This window comes from Dipteris shenzhenensis, chromosome 33 (genome assembly GCF_047967505.1).
Source record: "Dipteris shenzhenensis isolate YYH24624 ecotype China chromosome 33, Dip_SZ_1.0, whole genome shotgun sequence".
Lineage (NCBI taxonomy): Eukaryota > Viridiplantae > Streptophyta > Polypodiopsida > Gleicheniales > Dipteridaceae > Dipteris > Dipteris shenzhenensis.
In genome coordinates this window covers 12,134,072-12,161,614 of record NC_141628.1, presented here as the reverse complement: position 1 = coordinate 12,161,614, position 27,543 = coordinate 12,134,072, and the positions used below count along the sequence as shown (strand labels likewise).

Sequence of the window (27,543 nt, the reverse complement as noted above, 5' to 3'; positions counted from 1 at the left end):
GAATGCCAATTGTTAATGAATTGAGTTTTACTCAATTCCAGAATGATTGCCTAGAGTCCTTACAAGAAAAATGTGAGTTTATTCCTCACTTTTTTGAAATATGGAAAGCAATTAAGAAAAGGGATCCAACAAGTCGAGGAGCTTTCACTGAGGAGTCGTATGGAAATGGTGACTCGCCATAGGTTGGTGATAAAGGACCCGAATGGAAAAAATATACTATTGAAGATGGCTACCTGCTCTACAAGGGTAGAGTATGTCTCCTAGATAATAATGACATTAGGCGCCAAATTCTTTTCGAGCATCATGATAGCCCAAGTGCTGGACACTCATGAATTTAGAAGACATATGTGCTTCTGACGAGGCAATTCTTTTGGCTTGGAATAGATAAGGACGTCCAAGATTATGTATTGAAGTGCCAAAAATGCCAGGTCAATAAGGTTGAACACCTTAAGGTAGGAGGTGTCCTACACCCATTGGAGATTCTATCTGGCATATGGGAAAGTATCTCCATGGATTTTATTGTTTGATTACCTAGGACACAGAGGGGGCACGACTATGTGTGGGTAATTGTGGGTTGATTAAACAAGATGGCTCGCTTTATTCCAACCAAGAAAGAAGTTAAAACTCCAGAATTAGCTAGGCTATTTGTGGAGCATATTTTTAAATTGTATGAGCTACTAGCCAGTATTGTTAGTGATCGGGATAGCAAATTTAACAGTCATTTTTGGAGGGCTATGTTTATGAGGTTGGAAACTTCTTTGAATATGAGCACTATGGATCATCCACAGGCTGATGGTCGAACTAAAACTATAACAATGCAAACATTCAACTACAGGTTTTAGTCCATTCGTGATGATGTATGGATTTCAACCTAGAGCCCTAGTTGTAGTGGGACTCGAAAAAGAGAAGGTTCAAGCGGCCAAAGACTTTCTTGAGGATATGAATTAAATGCTTAAGTTAGCTAAAGATAGCATTAGAAGGGCTCAAGATAGAGCATGAAGTTATGCAAACCCCCACCGTAGAAGGTTGGAGTTTGAAATAAATGAGAAAGCCTGCCTGAGGGCACCTGAATCTTCAAAATCCCTAAAGACAAATAAATATCTGAATTTGTCTCCTAGGTATTGTGGACCATTCAAGTAAACTAAAAAGAAAGTTAGGAGATGATGATAATCTCATAGGAAATGAAGTCTTAGTTGAACTCATTGAACTTGCTACTTTACCACAGGAACCATTAAAAAATTTAGATAGACAAGAAAAAAGAAAACGACATACAATATGGCAAGAATGTCTGGTTAAGTGAAAAGATAAACCTGAGGAGAGTTCAACATGGGAAAGGGTAAGCAATCTCCAAAGGAGGTTTCCCAAATTTGTTTTCGACATTCTTAAGGAGAAGGGAATGTTATGATACCCATAATCGCGGAAGTCTATTGCTTGATTATGGTGAGGCAGAAAACCAAAGGACTCGAGAGCACTTGCATTATAGAAGGGTTAGAGGGTCTGGATTGAGGTCACACCAAAACCTAGACATTATCGAGGAGCTGCATAGGGAAGCCAGGCTTTAATGCAAGGGGTCCTTCATGGAACATGCGGCACCAAAAGAAGAAGCCACTTGTGGGCTAGGAGGAGGTTTATAGAGGAAGAGCTCTCGTGAAAGAATTGGAAAGACATAGCGAGGGCATGGCTGGGTGGTATGAAACTAGAGCCCTTAATCAGTTTGTGGTTACATAGGGCATGATAAGCAGCCTAGTTTCCTTGTAGCTATGACCTTTTGCAACAATCCAGCTGACCCAAATTTGTCTACTTTACATTGCACATTTTCTAGCTCAGCTCCCTCTCTATCCATCTAATTCTGACATTGTGTACTTGAAGTCAAAATGCAAGCTCACTGATAGGCTGACCAACACTAGGTGTACAGAGAGAGAGAACAACTTCAATGCTATATAATATAGATATAGATATAGATGATCGCTTGCCAAGAATTCATATAGATATTTCATCTAGGTTGTGTACTTGAAGTCAAAATGCAAGCTCACTGATAGGCTGACCAACACTAGGTGTACAGAGAGAGCATCGAGCCGAGAGAGAGAACAACTTCAATGATATATAATATAGATATAGATATAGATGATCGCTTGGAGAGAATTCATATAGATATTTCATCTAGGTAGAGATGATCTCTTGCCAACAATTCATGTGTGAGCTTTACATTGCACATACATTTTCTAGGTTTCGAGATATAGATGGTCTCTTGCCAACAATTCATCTATGTGCTTTGCATTGCACATTTTCTACTCTCTACGAGTTACATTGCACATGTTCTAGCTTTATGTATAGATGATCTCTTGCCAACGATTCATGAGACTCGTGTACATTGCACATTTTCTAGATATAGTATAGATATATAGATGATCTCTTGCCAAAAATTCATATGTGCGTGCACAATTTCTAGCGTATAGCCGCCTCTCTACAGAGTCTAATTGTAGCCAGACTGGTTGAAGTTGAAATGCAAGGGTTGCTCAGTTGTAGGCTGCGCAGATGTTGGACGCCTCTCCTTCCCTCGCGTTGCTGCAGATTCTTGGAAAGCCTCGCTCGTCTTGCCCAAAATCCTCATCAGTTTTCTCAATCCATCACCTCCATCAGTAGCTCTCCTCGTCCCAAATTGTGGGCGATGCAACGCATCTCAACTCTCAAGCGAGACTACCTTGATTCCCGCAGAAAATGGCGGATCACAGGTTCCATCTGCAACACTGCTGCCGGCTTGCCCTCACATTCATACGACAGCTTTCTCATCTACTTGGACAAGGTACAAATACAGCAGTTTTGGTGGAACTTGGGCAGGACCAGATTCCTGTGCACCAAGTTCTTGGTGGAGATATACAGTAGTGACTGGGATTGTGATGCGAAGGAGTCAACCGTAATCGGTACGGTGGAAGTCTACCCCCATGTGGTAAGTGCTTGGAAAATGCTCATCTTTGCTTTCGGTGTGATTCACGTTTCGGCATTAGATTGAGGGAACTCGTCTTACGCTTCCCTTTTTTCCTCCCATCTTTTTTGGACGTAGTGCGTCACAAACTGACTTGGAACATGGTTTCTCATTGTTTCTTCGACCTTGAGTACTGAACGGTTGAATACTTTTCGCAATAATGTTGGTTGGCTTTCATTGCAGTGTCTGACAAAAACATTGTATGCATAGTTTATTGATATTTGCATAGACACAGTATCACTACCTTTCGGTGAAGCCAGAGACATTTTTTTAAAGCTAGCTCACTTAAAAAAAAGGCATTTGTAATTCAATTTAACATCTCGATGAGTATGTAGTCATCTTGGCTTTTGCTAGGTTCATGTGTGAAAGATAATTTACTTCTGATGAGACATTTTTCAAAAGCTAGCTCACTTAAAAAAAAAGGCGTATTTGTAATTCAATTTAACATCTCGATGAGTATGTAGTCATCTTGGCTTTTGCTAGGTTCATGTGTGAAAGATAATTTACTTCTGATGTAACGGCATCTTCTTTTCGGCCTTTTAATCTCAAGGGCACACATGAGTGTGGAAAATGTACTGTTTTTAATGGAAGAATTGGTCATACTTCTCATTGGACGCGTTAACATGAATTTTGCAGGTAAACGTGAAGGACGACGAGATCATTAATCTAATGTTTGAAGATCCTCAAAATTGGGGAAAGCGTTGTCCGATAGCGTTTTCTGGGGAGCAGGAGTGCATAGGTCTTCAAAAAGGTGATTATTCTTTTGTGGCAGTGGCGTGAAAGGACAGTTCATTTTTGTAGCCGTTGGATGTGCTTATGCTTTTGCAGGAGCATGAGGAGAACTTCTGCTTTTGCTGGAGCTTTTAAAAAGGCTTGATCATGTTGTTGGAGCTTGACGAAAAAGACTTGATTCGTTTAGAGGCCTTGGAGAGAGAGAGACCATAAAATGAGATGCTACGTTGCTGTTTGTGTGTGTAACTTGTTACTTTTCTTGGGACTGTTATATGTAAAAACGTGACAAATGGATTTCACCACAAAAAACAAACAAACTGTGTGGGCGTGCATGCATGCGCAATGGAGAAAAAGAACATAGGTACAATGTATTGGTGGCCACATTAGTCTTCTGACAAATCTATGTATATTAAACATGTGTGGACATCATAAAACATTTGGAGAAACATACAATACCATAGCATTGGGGCAGTGTTTTAGGAGAAAACGTGTGTCACATTTTGAGTATGGTAAGGTTATGGACGTTTGGAGAGAAGAACAGCTGCTTGCGTTGATGCATCTCCTATTGTTATGTTCAAGGATATTGTAGAGGCATCTGTATTTGTTAGCAGTTGCCATAATTGCATTGCGTGTATATGAATCCATGATTATCTGTAAGTGGCCTTTGAGTCAGTCACAACTCACCACCGTTGGATCTGGATGTTTGTTATGTATGTGGCCAACTTGTTTCTCGAAACTATAGATACCGAGGTGCAATAACTCGGTGTTTTTTTGGTACTAAAGGTCTCTCTCTCTCTCTCCCTCTTTTGTGGGAAGCTACCAAATTCTTAGTGCATCAAGAGATGGCTACCGAATTGTGGATTGCAGGTAAATACTATATATAATTAAGGGTTGTTGGAAAGCACGCCTACGCTTTAAAACATGTAGATAAAACAATGTCCTTGAAGATATGCCATGCTACAACACCCTGTTATCTTGCTTCAAGACTTACGCAGATAGGAGAAGAGATAGAGATCACTTTGGGCACTGATGACGACATAAGTGTTGCTTTGCTTGCTAAGTATGTCTTCCTTTTGTTTTTCATAAAAGTTTTTGTTTACCTCTTTTTTCTTCTCTTTCATTTTCTCTTTTATTTTCTGTGTAGATTTTTGATCTTTAGAACAACAAAAAATCTAAATTTGTATGATTGGACTTATTCTAGTCTTACAAAGGTATATATCACTTTGAGATCTGAGAAAGAATACGCCGATGTAAAGCCAAATAGGTCTCCTATATAGATATGGAAAATTAGCTCCAAAAGTGTACCAACACCTGCAGCAAACATACACTGTCTGGCATCAACACAAGCTCTGTTTGCTGAACCCTCTGCAATAGGACCACTCCTGGATCTCCATGTGCGTCTCTGTAGGCGTCAGTAGCTTGCTCTAGGGTGAGCTCTGTATGCTGCTTTGGGTGGACCTGATCTAGGTCGGTTGACTGACTGGCTGGGTCGGCCAGTCAGTAGGTCTGGTCAGCTAGACAGAGGCTACCAAGCCCTATAAAAGGCCCCCATTGTGGGGGCAATCTTAAGCTCATTGCAGGAGCCGCCCATGGCCAGTATTGGACTGTACAGTGTACAGACCTACCAGCAGTAGGAGAGTACATGTAGGAGCAGGAGGACCTGGACTTGGCTGACCCAGTCCGTGTATCACGACTGCAGCACCTGCCCACCTTTGCCATCTGGCATCCTGCCAGTGTCTACCTCTGTCTGCAGCACTGCCCACATGCTCTGCCTATCTTTTGACCTGCAACTAGCATGATCTGGTCTTCTGCTAACCTGTCAGGCCCATTCCAGGACCTGTACGGGCGCTGCCATCTAAACATAGCCTGCATCTGGTGCCATGGCTGCACATCTTTCAGCCCCACAGCCAGCCCAGAAGATGAACATTTTAATGAACATTTTGATTGCTGCCGATGAGGCAGTGTGCTCGCTGCCCACAGGGCAGTCACTCCCAACATGTGGCGGTCTACACCCAACATTCTGTAGGTATCAAGCCCCGTTGCACTCCTTGTTTGGGGGGCTCACAAGTGGGGCAATGACCTAGACTTCCAGCACCGCCTCTGATTGACACACCGTAGACCAGTATCTACCCTATGACGAGCTGCTTACCCTTATCCGGTTCTTCCTTGTCAAAGCAGTAAATGCCTTCTGTTCAACATCTGTATCTTGCAATTTTAACCTGCCTCCCTCTTAAGAGCAACAAAGGAGAGATCTCCTCGAATGTGAGAGGCCTTGACCTTTCTCCGGTCATCAAGGCAGTCACCTGCCCATTGAAGCTGCGTGGAAGCTTGCTGAGAAACAAATTGCTATGTATATTTTGGCCTACCGCCACAAGTTGATCTTTGAGAAACTTCACCTTGACAAGATGGTCGTTTACAAATTCTCCCTCTCCCAATGTCATCAAGAATACATGATTCTGGAGAGTGACTATACCTGCTACGTTGTTGGTCTTGCAGAGATCCTTCAAGATCTTCCAGGCCGTACTCGCGGTCTCGCATGTGGCATAGTCTCCATCCAAAATCTTGTACGCATCAAGTCCTGTTGCTCTCCTTATTTGGGGGCTTAGAGGTGGGGCATTGATGCTAGAACACCCCTCTCAATAACACACGGTGGTCTGATACTTACTTTGTCGATTAACGACTCCACCAATGTGCTTGCAGAAGCTTTTAGGAACAAGTTGAGGATGTCTTCATCATCTGGTCCACGTTCCAGCACCGCTAGGATCTCCAGAGCTTGCTCCGCGTCGTACATGAACAACCAGATCTTATCTGAAACGCTAGTACAATCACCAGTCCAAGTCATGAACACCCCGGAGTCTTCATGATAGGGAGTCTTTGGTGCCTCTGTTGGGCTGCAGGAGCAGCAGGGAAGTCCAGAGTGTTAAGCCAGGCAATCTCCAATTCTAGAGGACAGGATAAACAGGTACAAACACCACTGGTGACTCTCCGAGCCCTGTCAAAGAAGCCCCGGATCGGAGGCAAAATCCACAACCAAAGCTCTGTCAAAAAGCCCCAGTTCGGAGGTCAAACAAAATAAAAAATTAAATAAAATTAAAAAAAAAAGTTTTTTTGCTGGCTGACCAAATCTGGCCGACCAGATTGACCTGGTCGGTCAAATCTGACCAGGTCGGTCAGTTCTGGGGTCAACCTGTTGGTTGACCGACTAAGCCCCTTCCTATTTAAAAGGGGGGGGGGGGCTAGGTATTCTTCAATCTCTTCTCTTCCAGCTCCAGAGGTACCTGCACACCCTGAGCCACTTCTGCCTCCTGGCTGCCTCCTCTGCTGCCTCAACTTCTGCCTCCTGGCTGCCTCCTCTGCTGCCTCAATTTCTGCCTCCTGGCTGCCTCCTCTGCTGCCTCACTTTCTGCTTCAGTTCTGCCCTCCTTTCTGCATCAGATATGCCCCAATTTCTGCTCCAGATCTGCGTTCCTTTCAGCTTCAGATCTGTCCCAACTTCTGCTCCAGATCTGCCCTCAACTTCTGCTCCAGATCTGCCTTCCTTTCAGCTTCAGATCTGTCCCAACTTCTGCTTTAGATCTGCCCTCAACTTCTGCTCCAGATCTTCTCCAACTTCTGCTCCAGATCTACCTCCAACGTCCGCTCCAGATTATGTTCTTTCTATTCCAAATGTGCAGCAACCCTTGCATCAGTTTGCTGTCTCAGATTTGGTTCGGTTCCAACTTGTGGAGCTAGTGCAGAAGTCCACTACAGTTGTCAGGATTGACGTTTGCTTCCTCCAGAGCTTCTCTCATATCTTCACTTGTACTGAGTTCCATTTGTGATATATATTTCTTCTTCAGCCATTAATAGTCTTCAGTATTGTTTTATTTGTCTCCAAGTATTTTCTTTATATGGTATCAGAGCCAGGTGTGCCAATCGACACCTGAGCCTTGATTTGGAAAGCTTGGAAGATAAATCATCACCTGAAGATGTCTTCTCCCTCTTCCCCGAAGCGATCTCAGCCTGAATCGACCTCTATTCAACCACCACCTTCGTCATATGTCGAGAGAGAGTCTGCAAGGATTGAAGGTGATGAATACCTCTCCAAACTCTTTAAAGAATTTGCTGAATTTCAGAAATGGAAGGAACTTGAAGCAGGTACCCGCACACCTCGTGCCTCTACCTCTCCACGGTTCTCTCCAATACGTCAACAAGGACCTCTATTCAACTCAGAAGAAGCTGAGCAACATCTCAAGTTCGGTGCCAACGAAGAACAAGTATCCCCTGACGAAAGAGGACAGGCCGGCATGAGAACATTGGATTATTCGACAGTGCCTATTCCACAAGAATCAGTGCAAGGTATGTTGCCCTATTCCCTTAGTGCAACTCCATCTGTTATGCAAGGCATAGGAACAAGTAATCACGAGGACACAGATCCATACATGCATGTGAACACGCGCAGACGAGAAAGGAGAAATGCGTCTGACAATGAGTTTGCTTTCGGTTCACATTCTTCCCTCCCTCCCATCCCTCTCATCTCTTCCGCTGCCATCTTTCCTCTAGTGGCTTCTCATCCTCCTCCTTCTCCCATGCCACTGGATTCCTATAGTTTATTTCCCTCTATCTCTCCCGCTGCCTCTTTTTCACCTCTCATGTCTTATCCCGCCTCTCATATTCATCCCTCCCCCTCAGGACCTTTTCCAAATTCTTTTATTCCTCCGGTGATGCCGCCTCTCCCTTCTTCTCACTCTGCTTGTGTTCCAAATTCTCTTCTGCCTCCACCGGTTGCTTCTCCCTATCATTCTCTTTTTTCCCCTCATCGTGTCTCTGCAACAGCCAAACATGCTTTCACTGATATGACTCGTTTTAACGGGTCTAATTATACCACATGGTCAAATCTCATGCGCCATGTGCTTGATTCTCAAGACCTATGGGAACTCGTTCAAGGTACTTAATCGCCACCTGATCCTCATGTTTATCCTCCTCAGGTAGTTCGTTCGTGGCGACATCGTAATGCCACTGCCATTGTCAAAATTATGCAAGGACTTTTACCTGAATTTCACTCTCAATTACAGCATTTTGATCTTGCCTCTGAGCGATGGGCACATCTCACTGACCGCTATGCAGCTCGAGATCGTACTCGTCGCATCAATCTTGACCATGATCTTCAACAATTCCAGATTCTTGCTGACGATGATCTCAAGGTTAAACTAGCAGATTACCGGCGGTTAGTTGCTGAATTTGCCACAACTGGTCCTTCCAAATCCGAGGATGACCAAGTTACTTTCTTTTTAAATAAACTTCCGCCCAAGTATTTCAGTTTTATGCAACAAATCATTTCTCAACCTTCTCTTCCTACTTTTTATGAGTTCGAATGTCAACTTTTGCGTTATGCTCGTCTTTACTCTCAGGTCCACCAAAAACATAGCATTCCTGCTTCAGAGGGGGCTCTTCTCTCCGGGATTCCAAAAGATCAACCTAGCTCCGGAAAGCCCTCTCCTACTCCTAACCCCTCTAGTAGTAAACCCGCCTGGCACACCCTTCCCAAAAAGAATAGGTTTTGTCAGCATTGCTAGAGAGTTGGGCATATTGACGATGAATGTTGCTCCAAAGCCAAAGGCCTTCTTCCTCAGCCCCCCACCACGACTCCTCAACCACCCCGTTGGACTCCACAGCCCCCTACCACGACTCCGCCACCTCGTTGGCGTCCTAGGGGTGGTCCTCCTTCGAACACTGGTCTTTGGAGACCCCAGGGCCATGTCACTAATCACTTCACTCCATCTCCTCCCTTTATAACTCCTGAAGGTCTGTCTGATTGGTCCACCGGAGATTCTCTAGACTTCACTTCTCAAGCCTTGATCCATATCACCGAGCTTGACTCCTCCTCTCCCTTATCTGGGTTAGCTTTTCATACTCTTCCATGTGGCTCTAAATCTTCTTGGATTGTGGATAGTGGAGCCACTCATCATATGATTCCTCATCGTGATCTCTTCATTTCTCGCCAACCGGCGACAGGGGGAGTCCGTTGTGGCAATAACTCTTGCTACTATTCATGGTGTTGGTTCAATAACTTTTGATACTGACAAAGGTCCCAATCTTGCTCAATTGGATCAAGTGTTTTATGTCCCCCAATTAGGGGTCAATCTTCTTTCTGTTCATCAACTTTGCCTTCTTGGTCGCACAGTGCTATTTGCAAAGATGCATGTTGACATCATAGATGAGTCCTCGGGACTCCTTCTAGCTCGAGGTGATGCTCAACCTAATGGTCTGTACTTCATAACTCAATTTCTTGCGACTCCCTCCCATTGCGGTTCTGAGTTTCATCGGCTTTATGGTAATGCTACCCTGAAAGATCCAATTGACACAGAACGATTATGGCATTATCGTCTGGGACATTTGTCCTATGACTCTTTATATGAAATGTCTCGGGATCATCTAGTTGATGGCCTACCTAAATTATCGCGAGCTAAAGATATTTGTCATCCCTGTCAATTAGGTAAACAAAGCCGAACTCCTTTTCCTTCGCATTCCACTTCTCGAGCCAGTGAGATATTGCGTCTAATTCACCTCGATATTAGTGGCAAATCTCCTGTTCCTTCCCTCAATGGTTCACATTATTTCTTCTTAATTGTGGATGATTACTCTCGCTATCAATGGGTGTTTTTCATGAAAGAGAAATCCGACACTTTTTCTTTCTTTGCTACTTGGGCTCGCTTGGTTATGAACCAAACGGGAAAGTCTATTGGGATTGCTCGTAGTGATAATGGTGGTGAATTCATTTCCCATGAATTCACTCAATTCCTTCAAGAGCATGGTATCCAACGCTATCTTACATCTCCAAATTCGCCTTCCCAAAATGCTCGTGTCGAACGGAGACAACGTATTGTCATGAACATGGCCCGTTCCATGCTTTTTGCAGCCGAGTTGCCTGAACGTCTCTGGCCAGAAGCCGTCAATACTTCTGTCTATATCCTTAATCGCTGTCCTACTCAACCCATCCTGAACATGACGCCTTTTGAGGCCTTCTATGGCTACCGTCCTTCTATTTCTCATCTTCGCATCTTTGGCTGCCGCGCGTACACTCATACTCCCAATGATACTCGCGGTAAACTCGAACCTCGTGCTGAACTTTTTCTTCTAGTTGGCTACTCGGCAGAAGCCAAAGCTTATCGATTATTTGATCCTCGCACAAACAAAGTGTTGGTTCGCCGAGATGTGGTCTTCGATGAAAGAGCAGTGCTAAAAAATTCCTCTATTCTCTCTCCTGATGACGTATCTACTCCTGTTCCCTCCGACAATTCTCCACCCGAAATTCCTTCCTCTCCTCCCGAAACATCTCTCTCTCCACCCATTGCTTCTCCTCACGACCCGCTGCCACGCTGGTATCGCTAAACTATGAAGGATTCCGGGTTTATTCCTGTCGAACTTCCTCCTTCCGGTCCTTGCCGCTCTACTCGAATAACTTCTTCTACTACCACTGCCTCTTTTTTTTACCACGGCCTATATCATACATTCTGAACCTGCCACTTGGCAGAAAGCAGTTAAAAATCCTGCGTGGCATTGTGCTATGGAACAGGAGCTTGAAAGTATTGATCGCAATCAGACCTGGATCTTGGTCAATCGACCCACTCACAAAAAGGTCATCGGAACCAAGTGGATCTTCCGAACAAAACTCAAAGCCGATGGAACACTGGAGAAGTACAAAGCTCGCTTAGTAGTGCAAGGATTCCGCCAAAAATATGGTATCGATTATGAGGAAACCTTTGCCCCTACTGCTCGGTTAACTTCCTTTCGTCTTCTTCTTGCCCTAGCTACTCATCACCACTGGACTATCTATTAAATGGATGTCAAGAGTGCCTTTCTCAATGGCTACCTTGATGAAGAAGTCTATGTGACTCCCCCACCAGGTTTTTCTCCTCCTGGCCATGAAAATAAGGTTTTCCGTCTCCGCAAAGCTCTTTATGGGCTTAAACAAGCACCTCGATCATGGTTCCACCGGATAGACACCTTCCTCAAAACTAATGGTTTTCATTCTACTCCCTTTGATCCAAATTTATATATCCATCATTCGTCAGAGGGGGTCTGCTTTATTTTACTCTATGTCGATGATCTTTTGCTTTTAGGCTCCACTCCCACTACACTTTAATTCATTAAAACTCAACTCAGCATCACTTTTGAAATGACTGATCTCGGTCGGCTCTCCTATTTCTTAGGCATGGAAGTTGTACAACATTCTGGTGGTATTTTTGTTTCTCAACAGAAATATGCTCTTCAACTCCTTGATCAAATCATTCCTCATGAGCCTAAGCTGGCTGCCACTCCCTTAGATCCCATAGTAAAGCTCTCAAAAGACTTGGAGTCTCCTCCCTTTGATGAACATCTCTATCGCCAGGTTGTTGGCAAACTCCTCTGGCTCCTTCACACTCGTCCTGATCTTGCTTACTCCGTTTCTATTCTCAGTCAGTATTTTAATGAACCCAAGCTCACTCATTGGCATGCATGTATTCGTATCTTGCGGTTCATTCGTGGTACTTACTCTTATGGTTTACATTTCAGACCAGGACTAACCCTACAGGGATACACTGATTCCGACTGGGCTGGTGACCCGGACAATCGTCGTTCTCATGGCGGCTATATTTTCTCGTTTCTTGGTCTAGCCGTAAACAAGAAACTATTGCTGGTTTTTCTATTGAGGCTGAATACCGGGCCTTGTATGATTGTACCACAGAGGCCATATATCTCCGACAGTTTTTGGCAGAGCTACACTTTCCTTGTACTGAACCCACGATCCTCTATGTCGACAACAAAAGTGCCATCGCTCTCGCAGGCAATCCCATTTTTTCCAACCGCACCAAACATGTCGGTGTTCACTTTCATTTTACTCGCGAGCAAGTGGAATTAGGTACTATTCGGTTGATCTATGTTCCAGCTGCCGATAATCATGCTGATATTCTTACCAAGCCGGTTAATCGCCCTACTCTTGAGCATCTCTGCCCACGGTTGGGGATTGGTTTACCTCCTCCTTCTTCTTAGCAGTTTTTTTCTTTTTGTGTACTTAAGGAAGTGAACAAATCCCCTGCGAGGGCACTCCTTCAAGTATTTCTTTTTTGTACCATCATCTGGGCATTTAGTGAAGATGAAAACCTACTTTGTAGGCATCTCCATCTAAATGAAAACCCTTTATTCAAAAAAAAAAAAAAAAAGAAAGAAAGAAAGAAAGAAAGAAAGAAAGGCTGATGAAGAAGATAGATCACTCATGGAACACGTCTTTGCTTCTCTTGTCTACATTGGACATTGAGAGGGGGTGTTAAGCCAGGCAATCTCCAATTCTAGAGGATAGGATAAACAGGTACAAACACCACTGGTGACTCTCCGAGCCCTGTCAAAGAAGCCCCGGATCGGAGGCAAAATCCACAACCAAAGCTCTGTCAAAAAGCCCCGGTTCGGAGGTCAAACAAAATAAAAAATTAAATTAAAAAAAAAAGTTTTTTTGCTGGCTGACCAGATTTGGCCGACCAGATTGACCTGGTTGGTCAAATCTGACCAGGTCGGTCAGTTCTGGGGTCAACCTGTTGGTTGACCGACTAAGCCCCTTCCTATTTAAAGGGGGGGGGGGCTAGGTATTCTTCAATCTCTTCTCTTCCAGCTCCAGAGGTACCTGCACACCCTGAGCCACTTCTGCCTCCTGGCTGCCTCCTCTGCTGCCTCACTTTCTGCTTCAGTTCTGCCCTCCTTTCTGCATCAGATCTGCCCCAATTTCTGCTCCAGATCTGCCTTCCTTTCAGCTTCAGATCTGCCCCAACTTCTGCTCCAGATCTGCCCTCAACTTCTGCTCCAGATCTGCCTTCCTTTCAGCTTCAGATCTGTCCCAACTTCTGCTCCAGATCTGCCCTCAACTTCTGCTCCAGATCTTCTCCAACTTCTGCTCCAGATCTACCTCCAACTTCCGCTCCAAATTATGTTCTTTCTATTCCAAATGTGCAGCAACCCTTGCATCAGTTTGCTGTCTCAGATTTGGTTCGGTTCCAACTTGTGGAGCTAGTGCAGAAGTCCACTACAGTTGTCAGGATTGACGTTTGCTTCCTCCAGAGCTTCTCTCATATCTTCACTTGTACTGAGTTCCGTTTGTGATATATATTTCTTCTTCAGCCATTAATAGTCTTCAGTATTGTTTTATTTGTCTCCAAGTATTTTCTTTATACAGAGAACTCAGTGATAGAGCCTCACAACAGGCTGCATCGCAGAGCACCAAGGAGGCCAGGAATCAGGGAGACTTGTGCCTTGGCAGCAGATGGAAGTAGCGACGAGGTCAAGGATCCGGGTACAAACAAGCAAGGAGGTCTGTGATGGCATTTACTCAGCCTACTGAAGCTCTTGTAGAGCATGGAGGCTGACAGTATTTTGAAGCTGTCAGGAGGAGGTAGGAGGACAATTTTGTGGTGCCAGCCTGCCAGGGCTCAACATCTAGGCAGTACCTTAGCTGCTAGATGGGGGCACACTGTGCACACCTTTGTACAAGGTTTTGTCCATCTTTGGATCAATATATATTTACTGTTTCCACTCTCATGTGCATAGCTCATTAACTGCCTGCATCTATCTATATTCCCTTGTGTATACAGTAAGGGAAAAAGAAGTGAGATTTAAGTTTGCATTGTGCAAACATTTACACACTCCTCCGCTGTGCGAGTGTTGGCTACAGCAAGCAACCTTCATCTCTGTTTTATAGTGCCCCCCCCATTATCTCCTTTTCAGCTCTCTCAACTCCCTTTTTGAGCCTAGGGTTACCCTAATGACACGACCCCAGCACTCTTGGAACCTCTGATCCGCAAGCAAACACAAGAATACACCAAACGTGAGGAAAACTGAGCAGGCTGCTCACCACCCATCCATGATCTACGGATGCAATCCCGAATCAGGAGATGTCCCCTCCGAGCCACGAGCTGAGCTACTGGCACAAACTCCCAATCAGATCCTAACCAGCCTGGTGTCCCATACCACCAGGTCGTGCTATGAAGCCTGGGATCTGCTGCTGGGCCTTGGGCTACGCTATGATGCAAGTGCGCGTCCGTGACTCAATCTAGGATCAGACCTAGCACCTGGGAACAAGACTTGCTCCCATCGGTTCTTTGAGAACTGAACCTCTGGGCCCCTTATATAGACTTGGGCCCCAAGCGCCAAAAATAGCGAAGATCTCTAACTGGTTCGTACCCTTGCCACTCAACCCGAGAATCAAGCGTGCTTAGCTCTAAGCCTCCCTAGGCTACCTGAGCTAGTCTTGTGTACCCAGTACACGTCAGATACCAATCTGTGCACATGACATACTTTCCCTCCTCTAAGAACTCACTCCTGAGTTCGCTAAAAAACCCGGGAATGTCCTCTGGAGGTTCTGTAATGTCTCCCATGTTGCATCCTCCTCAACACGATCTTTCCACTCGATCTTGTATTACGTGATAGTTTTATTACGAATGTGTCTTTCACGAAATTCAAGAATACTCTCAGGCTCGTGTGGAATAAAAGTCAAATCTGTAACTTCTATTATTTCTTGAGGAGAAACAAGTTGATCATCCGCACCTAGTAACTCTTTCAGTCTACTAACATGAAATACTGGATGTACTTTGACATCAAGAGGCAATTCTAGTCTATATGCAACTGGTCCAATCCTTTTAATAACCCTGAACGGACCACAGTATCTGGGGGATAACTTCGGAACCAAACTAGTACTTAGGCTCTTGGATTCCTTGGGAATACACAAATATACCATCGTTCCTTCAGAGAGCTCTCTAGGTGAATGATGTCTATTAGCATAAAACATGTCTCGATCTTGGGCACTTCTAATAGACTCCTTGGCAAACTGCAACATTTCTTGCATGTCTTGCAAGAAGGTCTTTGCAACATCATTTTGGATTCCCTTTAACCCAACTATAACTGGTGACTTAGGTTGAAACCCGTACATAAGCATAAAAGGACTGTTACCACCAGTACTCGAATGCTTTGCACTATTATAAGCAAATTCTATCATAGGTAGATAATCTTCCTATGGAGACTGTCTCTTAGAAACATATGCCCGAAGCATATCCTAACCAATTGGTTGATCTTCTCTGTACTGCCATCAGATTGTGCATGATTTGAGGAACTCATACTTAGAGTAGTTTCTAACTTCTCAAAAACAAGTGTCCAGAAGTTACTTGTAAACTTCGAGTCCTTGTCGCTGACTATGTCAGAGGGCAAACCATACAACTTAAACGAGTGGTCCACAAACTCGTGAGTGCTGAACAGGTGAGATGGTTGTTCTAGTAGGTAAGAATCTAGCCATTTTTGTCAGACGGTCCACTATGACCCAAATGGAGTCATGACCCTTGCGCGTTCTAGGCAAACCGGTAATAACATCCATGGAAATACTTTCCCATTTATTACCTGGGATTTGCAATGACTGTAATAAACCCGTGCTTCTAAGGCGTTTTGCCTTAGTAACCTGACAAACCTGACAACCTACCACATAGTGTTCAATAAATGCATGCATCTTAGGCCAATAAAAGGTATGCTTCACAAGAGACAGAGTCCGATATATACCTGGATGTCCAGTACTAGGAGCATCATGACACTCCCAGAGAATCTTGGATCGAAGATCCAAAACATCTGGCACACGTAATCCTGAGTCTTGGTCCACCATGGAGCTTCCATGCTGGACTTTCTGCCAATAAGAACTGAAATGACTATTAGTTGCGCAAAGCCGTCTCAAGGATTGAAATAGGTCTGAGGATATTTCTGTTAATGACATAGCATTTATAAACTTGACTCGACTTAAGGCATCTGCCACACTATTCAGCAAACCCTTGCGATAACGTATTTCAAAATCAAAATCTTGCATTAATTCTGCCCATCTAGCCTTTCGTCCCCTCAATTCAGACCCTTCACACACATACTTGATTGACTGGTGATTGGTCAATACAAGAAACTTCGAACCATACAAGTAGTGTCTCCAAACCTTCAGAGCATACACAACTGTATGGTTTTCTAGTGTTGGCCAACGATATTAGGTGCCCTCTGGAAATAAAGCTGCCCCAATCGCAAAATCACTCGCATCGGCCTCTAAAACATAAGGCCGGGTAGGATCGGGTAATGCAAGAACGGGTGCTTCCTTGATAGTAAAGCCTTGTTCAATGCATCATTCCAAGAGATCGGCTTGGTAGATCTGCGTCCACGACCTTTCAATATGTTTGTTAGGAGTGCCGTGATGTGTGAATAATCACGCACAAACTTTCGTAGAAATATCGTGAATCCTAGGAAAGAAGGAAGTTTTTCATAGTCTGAGGGATAGGCCATTCCAAAATCTTTTGGATACGATCCAGATCAATGCTAATTCCTTCTGAAGAAATCTTGTGTCCTAAGTAAATGATCTCCTTCATAAAGAAGTCACATTTACTCATCTTGGCATAGAGCTCATGCTGTCTTAGAATAACTAAGACAATCCAAAGGTATCCTATGTGATCCTCTAGCGTTCGGCTATATACCAAGATGCCATCTAAGAACACGACAATGAATTTGCCCAGAAAATCTCGGAACAAATCGTTCATCATTTGCTGAAAGGTGGCAAGAGCATTGGTCAAACCAAAAGGTAATATGAGAAACTTGTCATGGCCATACCTAGTTCGGAATGCGGTTCTATCTATGTGTCTAGCATAGATACGGATTTGGTGATACCCCGTACGCAAATCAATCTTAGTGAAATACTTCGCTCCGGCCAAACGGTCTATCAAATCATTGGAAGAGGGTATCGATTCTTAATTGTCACTTTATTCAATCGTTTATAATCTATACACATTCTCCACAAATGATCTTTCTTCTTTCTTAAGAGGACAGGTGCTGCCCAAGGTGATTTACTTGGGTGGATATAGGCCATATTCAGATAATCTTGTAACTGTGAAGCTAACTCATCCTCCTCAAGCTGGCTCATCCTATAAGGCGGAACACTAATAGGTTGAGCCCTAGGTACTAAATCTATGCGATGGTCTACTGCCTGCTCTAGAGGTAAAGCTTCCGGCAGTTGAGCAGGGAATACATCTATGAAATCATCCAACAACATTCTCAATTCACGGTGTTCAAACACACTTAAATCATTTTTGTTAGTAACACAAACAACAAATGAAGAAAGCGGAATCAAAACACATTGATACACATCATAATAAGAAGTGTTTAATATATTCCGAAGCTGCATCGCAGATACAGTAGGTCCCTGAGAAGAGGGAATTTATCACATTGAATTCAAAATTGGGTGTCCTTATCCAAAAAAGAAAGAGTATGTTCCTTCCATCCAATCCGAATATCGTGGGTTTTAAACCACTCTATTCCGATTAACAAGTCCACATGCTCCAAGTGCATGACATAGCACGTACGAGCAGCTGTGTAGTCTTGAATCCGGATAGAAAGCGCTTCAATCTTGTGATCCCAAAACTGCTTCCCAGCTGGAAGCTGCACCTCGTAGGTGTGATTGCTAGGTATCGTGGACAGCCCCATCTTCTGCACAAGTTTGTAATTAACAAAGTTGTGAGAGCTGCCCGGGTCAAAGAGAATGTGAACTCTTTGGTCCCTAACTTCTCCATAAACTCGGAAAAGATCATGGGAACCAAATAACGAATTATTAAAAGTGCAATTACAAGAAAGTGGGCAGGTAATGACATTTACAGAAATACCTGTCATCGAAACTTGATTAGCTCCCTTAGCTTTGGTACTTGGACCCACATGGAGCTTCGGTCCCGGCGCTTGCTTCTGGTTCTTGCGCTCAGGACAATCATGTTGGAAAGTTCACCTCCCCATCTGTAAGCCCCCAAATGAGGAGAGCGTGGGGGAGGGAGACCTAGGGCAGGATGTGCCCAAGAGAGAAGAGAGGGAGGGGGCTGCCACATGGGCAGCACCTCACAGCCAAGAGTGAAGAGATGGCTGCCACATGGACAGCAGCAAGGTTGTCATGTGGGCAGCACTGCTCAAGAGCATCCTGGAGAGCCTGGAGCGAGGTCTTTGGGCTGCGAGTATCTGCAGCAGACGTGCAGGCAGACAGCACAACTGTACGGGCCAGTACGGAGGGCTGGAAGCAAGGTACGGAGCAGATGCAGATGACCAGAGGGCTGGAGCAAAGGCGCGGTCCAGGCGGGTCAGGAGAGCAGGGTGAACAGGTGCTGACATGGCGGGGGATGGAGCAGCACATGGCAGCCCATATGGAGGGCTGGTTGGGCTGGGCAAAGCCAGCCAACCAGGCCCTATCTAGGGCTGACCAAGGGCTCAGCCCCTGCATAGAATCGTGGGCCAGCAAGCCCTGGAAAAGAGAGCCCAGGAGGGCGATTTTGTGGGGCCAGTAAAGGGCCCTGTTGGGGCTGGTTGGGCTGAGCCAACCAGGTCGGTTGGGCCAGCCAACCTGGTCTGTCCAGTTGGCCCAGATTGGGACAGACTGGCCAGTTTTTTGCAGCAGGCCTTGGGGCCTATAAAAGGAGAGGCACTTGCCTCATTTCACATCCAGCAGCCAGCAGTTCCAGGGCAGAAAGGAGCAGCAGGAAGCCTACTCTCTGGGCCTATCTACAGGAGGTGAGAGAGTGCAACAAGGTATGCTGCAGACTTAGCTCCAGGGAGAGGCTGAACCTAGACTGTCTTCTAGGGCAGAAGGTTGCAGCCAGCAGATAGGAGAAGGACTTTGTGGTAAGATCAGAGGACCACATCATTGGTGGGACTCTGGATCTATTTCTTTTGTATTGTGTCCATAGTTTTGGACAGAAATATATATTTTGGTGGTTTCTCTATTTGGCTGGTTCATTGTCTATTGATGAGTCTGCACATCTATTGTATGCAAGAAGTGTGTGATTCCACATCCCACACGCACACTGTGTGAGCTCCTGGGCATTACTATAAGTCTTCCGCTGTGTGTACCCTCTGTTGGGTTATTTCTAACAAATCATTCCTAGTGTGGTCCCGCTCCTTGCATATGAAGCAACGTCCTTCTTTCTTTAGCTTCAAGGTATGAAGGAAATGGGCACGACCATTCTTCGCCTGAGTCGAATGTTTCTTGGAGGCGTTGTCTAAAGACTTCGACTCCCCGGTACCAGTGGTAGACTAGAAGAACTTCCTCTTGTTCTTCCCACCCGTGTCGGCAACTGTGGTTCCCTTTGCGTTGGCCATGGTATCATCATAAATGCGCGCGTAATTCATGGCCTCTTGCAAAGAGGTACACTTGTTGTTCTTGATCTGTAACTTGTACGATCAGGCAAACCATCCACAAAGAAACCTAACAAGGTCACTGGATCCATCTTTGTAGCTCTGGTTTGCAAATCCCGAAACCTCTGAAGATAAACCTCAAAAGTCAGATTCAGCTTGGACATGTCAAGGGATTTGAGCTTGCCTACGATATCGTAATCTTCCTCCTCCTTCAGAAACTCTTTCCTGAAGACGCCTTTGAATTCTATCCATGTTGCAGGCTTGGGTCGGAGTTCCTTCCACCACAATAAAGCCTTTTCTGACATAAACCCTGTTGCAAGCTGTATTTTCTTGTCATCTGGGTAAGGGTGAAACTGGAAGTGTACTTGCCACTTGTGCAACCAAGTGTCAACAACCTCCTTGGTACGAGACTTGTGATCTCTGGGAAAAGGATATGGAGTGATGTTCAGACCTAACACTAAAGCCATGGCATCCACACGCGTGAGCGCCTGAACAATCCTAGTCAAAAGTGTGAGTGTAGTTTGAATCCCTTGGAGTTGCTGTGTCAACCCCGTTTGATTCGTGTTAACCTGCTCAAACTTTTCATGAAGAGCAGTGGTGAATTCATTGAAGGCTGCCTTTGTAATCAAATCATCGTAGAGACCCTGGTCATACTCCGCATGGTAGTTCATATCCTAGTCTCCCATCGCAAGCTCGGGGTCTACGGAATCAGCCATGACTGAAATCTGATCTGAAGATAGGCTAGAGAAGGGAAGCAAGCAGGTGGCCTCGGAGCTAGGAGATACAAACGAAGTGAAAGCTGGCCAGGAAGGAGGCGATGGAAGAAGGGAAAGCTGGTCGATGGAGAAGGTAAGCTGGCAGTGTGGAGCTGACGAGTCAGCTCGGATTCTTGGACTTGGGATTCCGCTCTTGGCTGTCCGTACGAAGTGCTGCAGCAGGCTGTATAGGTGTTCTGGCTCCCGAGCGTGAAGATGTAGAGGGGCTGGAATGCTGCGCGATCTACAGGCTATGGGAGAAGGCAAATTGGCCGAACTAATAGCAGGAGAGCAGGCTTTTAGTAAAGCCCTACTTTTCCAAAAGCTCACCCTCCAAAAACGGAGGGATAGTGCTTTTTTAAAGCCTCCAGGGCCCCCCCCCCGAAAAGCAACTGGCCTATCTTGTGATCTAGCCCTATCCTGCTGCGCACCTTCCTACGCTCCCCTTCTATCTGCCATCACAACCCTTGAGCAGCCAGCCGTCGCGCGAGATCCCCTTTGGTTCGCTGCAGCTGGGTGCTCTCTCCTGGCTCCCTTTTGACGCCTCTACCCGGACCTCACTACTTCCTCCTAACTACACCTCTCTCCCTCTCTCTTAACCTATCACATCTTGCAATGAAATCACCCTGCACTCTCTCTCTCTCACCTAACGCCTTAGTTCAACTTCGAATTCACTCATCTCTGCCTTCTCCTACCTTCTTTCCCTAATCTTAACCTTTTCCCTTAACCGATGAACCAAACAAGCATTGGTAGAGTAATGAACATGAATTTTGAAATTAGGGCATAATGGAGAAAAAATTGTCCAAAATTATCACAACAGAAGTTCCTACCTCTCAGGAGTTGGCTCTGATACCAATTGACACGACCCCAGCAGTCCTGAAACCTCTGATCTGCAAGCAAACACAAGAACACACCAAACGTGAGGAAACTGAGCAGGTTGCTCACCACCCAACCATGACATCTATGGGATGCAATCCCGAATCAAGAGATGTCCCCTCCGAGCCACGAGCTAAGCTACTGGCACGAACTCCCAACCAGATCCTAACCAGCCTGGTGTCCCATACCACCAGGTGGCACTGTGAAGCCTGGGATCTGCTGCTAGGCCTTGGGCTACCCTATGATGCAAGCGCGTGTCTGCGACTCAATCCAGGATCAGACCTAGCACTTGGGAAGGAGAACTGAACCTCTGGGCCCCTTATATAGACTCGGGCTCCAAGTGCCAAAAATAGCGAAGACCTCTGGCTGAGAATCAAGCCTGCCTAGCTCTAAGCCTCCCCAGGCTACCTGAGCTAGTCTTGTGTACCCAGTACACGTCGGATACCAATCCGTGCACACGACACCTAACTAGGCGCCTTTCTCCTCTTTTATAGAGCCATCGCTTCCCATATAATTTTGCCCACAAAATTTTATGCTATGACTGTCATTCAGGGGTGCCAAAACAGCAAAGTACTGTTAATTAGCTTGGGCAAAAGATGGAGGTGCTCCTGTACAATGCTTTTTGGCTGCCATGATTATTATATCGTCCGATAATCCCTTCCCCTTGACAAGTATTACTCATGGTATACCTTGTTACAAAGAAACACACAATGGGCATGGGAATGTAGAGGATATGACCTTCCTCATCAACTCTGAGAGGACGTGCACGTTCAAGCCCATGTATGGTTCAGCAATGATATATGGAAATCATGGATGTGGAGGAGGGTGGTAGCTCCAATTTGATAAGCTACTTACCCAAGTCTGCTCCTCTGCTAGGCCCCCCAAGAGATGATGCGAACACGTGAGGGGAAAGGGGCTGACTGTAACACAGATTCCATCATTACCCGCAAACACCATAATTGAGCCCATCCAACTGCTGGTCAATCGGGTATGTGGGCAACACTGGAATTCTAGTCTTGTTCTCTACCATCTTGGACAAAGTCGCCATGTCGGAGTGAAGAGGACGATGACCTGAAAGAGAAGGTGGATGGGATGGAAGGGATCTGAGGGTTGAAGAAAGGAGAAGGAGAAAGAAGAGGATGTAGGGGCTGACAGCCCAATGTACCTTCACACATCGCGTTCCGTCCCTTGGAAACACCTCCTCTCTGACTGTAACACAGATTCCATCATTAACCACAAACACCATAATTGAGCCCATCCAACTGCTGGTCAATCGGGTATGTGGGCAACACTGGAATTCTAGTCTTGTTCTCTACCATCTTGGACAAAGTCACCATGTCGGAGTGAAGAGGACGATGACCTGAAAGAGAAGGTGGATGGGATGGAAGGGATCTGAGGGTTGAAGAAAGGAGACATACAACCGACCAGCAGGCGGGCTCATGGCCGACCCCTTGCCCTAGGCCACCAACCAGCAATGGGGGGTGGGCCGACCCACATCTGCCCCTCCATAAAGGATTGGCCTCTCCTCCTAGCAACCCGAGTGGCAGGGCACTAGGCTGACTGCCTCAGGCCCTACAAAAGGGGCTGCACAAGCCCTATGAAGAGGGTTGTGCCCTCTACCCTCAGCCGACCAGCAGGGGGGGCCTCTGGCCGACCCCTCCTGCCCTATAAACAGGGCTGGCAGTCAGCCCTACAGCAGATCTGGGGGCTGACTCAAGCATGTGCCACATAGGAGGCTGTGAGAAACGCAGCGATGCGGAGCAACGATGGAAAGAAAACAGCAAGCACTCACAAGAGAGAACCAGAAAACAAGAGAGACTGCACAGGATCTCGGGGAAAACGTCCTCAACTGCTGGTGACTGCACAAGTATCCCTGTATTTTGCAGATTTGCAGACCCGAGGTGTGCTGGAGGATGGATAGCAGGGACTCGGGGCCCTATGTGGCCTAGGGCGGTGTGCTGGAGCTGTCGGGTGCCTTGGAACAGGCGAGGGGGTCACTGGAAGGCAGTGTGCCTGTGGCGCACTGTTTGGGGCCCCAAGGCAGGGCCTACGAGCTTGAGGACTGCTCCTAGCAGCCATGCTTGGCTAGGCCAAGCTGATGGCTGTGCAATGCAGCTGTGTGGCCTGGCGCACAGGTCCAGCAGGCCCGTGATCCAAGGGGCCACACTCGCGGACCAAGAAGTCACACCTGCGCCTCAAAGAGGCGCGCAAATGCAGCTAGGGTGGCAAGGAGCCAGGCGCAGCCGACCACGTGGCATGGAGAGGCTGAAGGAGAGGTACGGGGAGGAGGGGGCGCACAGAGAGAGAGAGAGAGAGAGAGAGAGAGAGAGAGAGAGAGAGTTAAATAATATTTTGGATGCCAGGATGTAGTGTCTTACAATATCTGCAGCTAAGCTGCAATACATGAATTTTGTAATTGAATCCTCTGAAAGTTATACCAAATATTGTATTTTACATGTACATTCTAGTTTTTGTTTGCAATCTCTCAAGCATCTGCGTAAGTGCAGAATTGTACGAAAGTCTTTGAAGTTTTAGTGTCTGAAGAAATCGTCAATGTCTCTCTCAAATTTTATTGATGGGTAGAATTTCAGAATGAGTAGCCGTTCGTAATGGCCCCATGAGTGTGTAAATATTTTTTTCTCCTGTACAAGGACTTGGCCAGGTGCTTACCTAGCGTTTGTACAGATGGTGATTATGATAATCTTGTTAATGCCCATTGAGGCCAAGTATGACCTGTTCCTTGGCTGGTTTTTTTTTTAAGGCCCGGGGGGAGGGGGGGGGGGGAGAAAGAGAGAGAGAGAGAGAGAGAGAGAGAGAGAGGGCTCACTTCTCAACAATTTCTCCCTCTTGCAGGAGGCCATCTAAAGAAAGATCTCAGCTTTCTTTGCTTTCAGTGTGACCATGATCTTGATCTGCCTGATATTATTGTGGACATAAGGGGTTTGGATATTGGGGACAAAGTTTTGATCAAAGATCTGAATTTAGATCTGGAGCTATCACCAAATTTAAAGCCATCTACTGTCATCTGTGGAGTTTCGGAGAGGGAATGAATCTAATGATTCGAGCTCCTTGTATTTATTAGCGTCTTTGGAGGGGGTTTTGCGTAACCATGAGCACATGAAGAGAATCTCTATACACAAAATATGCATATGGTTACTGATCTTGAATCTTGACATAGTCTTATTATCTCTTGATGTTACAAAAAAATCTAATTGTGTGGCTGCATAATCATTAACATTGAGTTGAGGGTAGAGATTTCATGGCACCAGAACACTAGGAAATGAGCTATTGTTGCTTAGCCTTTGTACAGAAGTTTTACCACGGGATGTGTAGTAGCTACCCTATGTAGAGGCTCTATGGATGGCCGTGATGATAGCATCTAGTGGAGAGAGAGCATCTAGTGGAGAGAATCTTGAGATATTAACAAACTGGGGTATGAGCAAATTGCATTTTCATGGTCTTTTGTTCGTGGTATCAATTGAGGGTTGGGTTTAAGTTATAAGCCATGTAAAATGGTTGTTTCAAATAGAGCAGCACTATTCTATGTACCAAGACATAATTGTATTATGGGATGGTTGTTTCAAATAGAGAAGCACTATTCTATGTACCAAGATATAATTGTATTATGGGGATTAATGGTGTACATTTGGTAATACCCCTATTGTAAATTACACTTGGTTCTATTTTAACGCAAATCGGCTTAGTGTGTTGCATGGATTAATGGGAATGTGAAGCAATAGGAGTGACTACATGTTCTATCAAATTTTGGCAAGATGCCATATTGTCAGAGTCATGTGCCTTGAGTGGCTATTTTCTTTATAGGCATGCAATCCTTCAATGGTGGCATGAAATTAGTTAGGAGGTTGGGAGGTAAGTAGGAAAAGAATAGGGCCCATGTTGTGTAGGGGCAAAGATTCTCTAGGTCAATGTAGTTAAAAGGTGGACTATAGAAATCAAGGTGGCAAAGCCTATATACACTTTCATTAGGGGGAGGAATGAAGGGAGAATGACTACGTGTTTTTAAATAGCTCATGTAGAGCCAAGAACATGGATACATTTAATAAAGACATGTACAGTACACATTGCAGAAGTATGTTATTGTACCATTTTTTAAAATGCAAGTAATTTTTTGGACCCTCTATAAATCCATAATTGGTATAATATACAAAAACTTTGTTTAGGCTTATGGACGTTTGAATATTTCTCATGTTTTCTTGTTTGTAAGACCTCATCAAAAAATCCCTGAAGGAAGCATTTTGCCATATACAAAATCTAGAGAGAGAATTGTCTTGCTTGCATAGGTCATAAATTGTATAAGTTAAAAAATCTCTCTTCAAAATGTGAGTGTCAACGATGGATAGATTAAGGCAATTGAAGCTCAAGAAAAGTATTGTTGCAATTGTGCTAGACACAAACAACAATATGATGGGCCTAGCAAAGGAGTGACTAGCCCCTTGTGAATCTAGACATTAGAGGGCACATCCAAACACCCAAATGTAACCCACTCTTGTGATTACGTGGCAAATAGAGGATTGCATCAATTTGTTTCCTAGCAAAGACAATTGACTTAAAGGCTGTTGATACATAAATGCGGTTGCATTAATTTCTTTTTCAATCTTAAGCGTGAGTTTGGTCTTGGCTCTTGACTTTAGGTAAGCATTTTGAAAGTGCATCTATAACCTAGAAAGCCAAAAAGTATTTGTTGATGATCCTCAAGCTATAATTTGATTGATTGAAATATGTTAAATGGAGAAGTTTGTGTAATGGAACCCATGATCCACTTTGGAGAGCAAACACGGGGGCATGAGCTTGCGAGAGAGGATTCGCCACAAGAGCCATGAATGAAGGGCGACCTGTCGGAAGTAACCGAGATCTACGAGATAGTCAAGATATTATCACTACAAGATAGAATACACTTCTCTCTCTCATTGCTCAAAGGATACAAAAGGAAATAGATGTAACATTAGACTTAAAAAAACAATAATGGAAACATAATGTGCAGAAGTAGATGATAGTCAAAATTGTATTCATCATCAAATAAGCTCCTACAGAACATCACATTGCGTATTCCGCTCTCAGTTTGTCTCTTACATTCTTGCTATAGGTGACTCCACAGTTGGTATTTTAGTTACAACTTCTGACTGTTAAGACTCTTGACCACTTATAGATTCCACACACAATTGTTCACTTCTTCCCTAAGTAAACCCAGAATTTTCAATAGCAAAATGGTGCCAATTGTTCACCAAAAGACTAGGACTCTGTATCTATTTGACAATTTTACTATAAACTGTGCACATGCTAGAAAACTAACAAAATGAAATTCTAACAGTGAATTTAGAAATTTCTCAAATACTAGTACTTGTTCTGGCAGACTGTGCTGCCTTTAGATCATCATTCTGGGTAATTCCATTTCCTATAAATAAGGAGAGCACACGAGAGGAAGGGAAAGAGGAAGAAGACAATACCAAAAAAAGAAGAGGTGAGTCTTCTTTCTTTCACAAAATCTTGTTTTTTTTCCTTCAACTCTGAAAATGAAGCATGAAAATTAGCACACTCACAAAATGAAATCTCACAAAAAATGAATTCACATTGTTTAAAGAGACACCTTCTTGAAAAACGTCCTTTCACATGAGCAGAGAGAGAGATTCCATTATAATTTTTAATGCAATATATTAATGCAAATAGTTAAGTGGTAATTGAAATTTTGATATATCTTTTTGTGAATGCCTTATGTTGATGGAGTGTCTGTTAACCTTGCAGATCATGTAGATGATGTTCTTGATAAGAAAGGTGAAGAAATTTTTCAAAGCCAAAAGGGGATGCTATTGGGTTTGATGTGGTGGATTAACACTTTCCACCTCCTTTAACATACAAATGCATTGCGCATGACATTGTGGCATGAGGAGGTACTAGGAGGCTCAAGTTACTTGGGGCAGTGCTTTTAATGCGATGAATCAACTCTTTGGTTATCATGTGCATGACTTGATTCAAGTCCTTAGAAGGCAACTGAGACCCATA

At 44.7% G+C, this 27,543-nt stretch overlaps 1 protein-coding gene across 1 annotated transcript; it reads left to right on the top strand.

The window, feature by feature from the left end:
• Positions 1 to 2,300: 2,300 nt before the first annotated feature.
• Positions 2,301 to 25,085, top strand: LOC147879699 (uncharacterized). The gene is made up of 3 exons (XM_087371930.1): positions 2,301 to 2,947; positions 3,620 to 3,734; positions 24,379 to 25,085. The coding sequence occupies exons 1-3, from the start codon at positions 2,504 to 2,506 to the stop codon at positions 24,573 to 24,575; spliced, it is 756 nt and encodes a 251-aa protein (XP_087228056.1). The 5' UTR covers positions 2,301 to 2,503; the 3' UTR covers positions 24,576 to 25,085.
• The last annotated feature ends 2,458 nt before the right edge of the window (positions 25,086 to 27,543 follow it).

Coding starts and splice junctions, on each gene's coding strand:
- LOC147879699 (XM_087371930.1), top strand. CDS start 2,504: ATGCAAGGGTTGCTCAGTTGTAGGCTGCGCAGATGTTGGACGCCTCTC. Junction 2,948..3,619: donor TGGAAGTCTACCCCCATGTG/GTAAGTGCTTGG, acceptor TGAATTTTGCAG/GTAAACGTGAAGGACGACGA. Junction 3,735..24,378: donor GTGCATAGGTCTTCAAAAAG/GTGATTATTCTT, acceptor TCCCTCTTGCAG/GAGGCCATCTAAAGAAAGAT.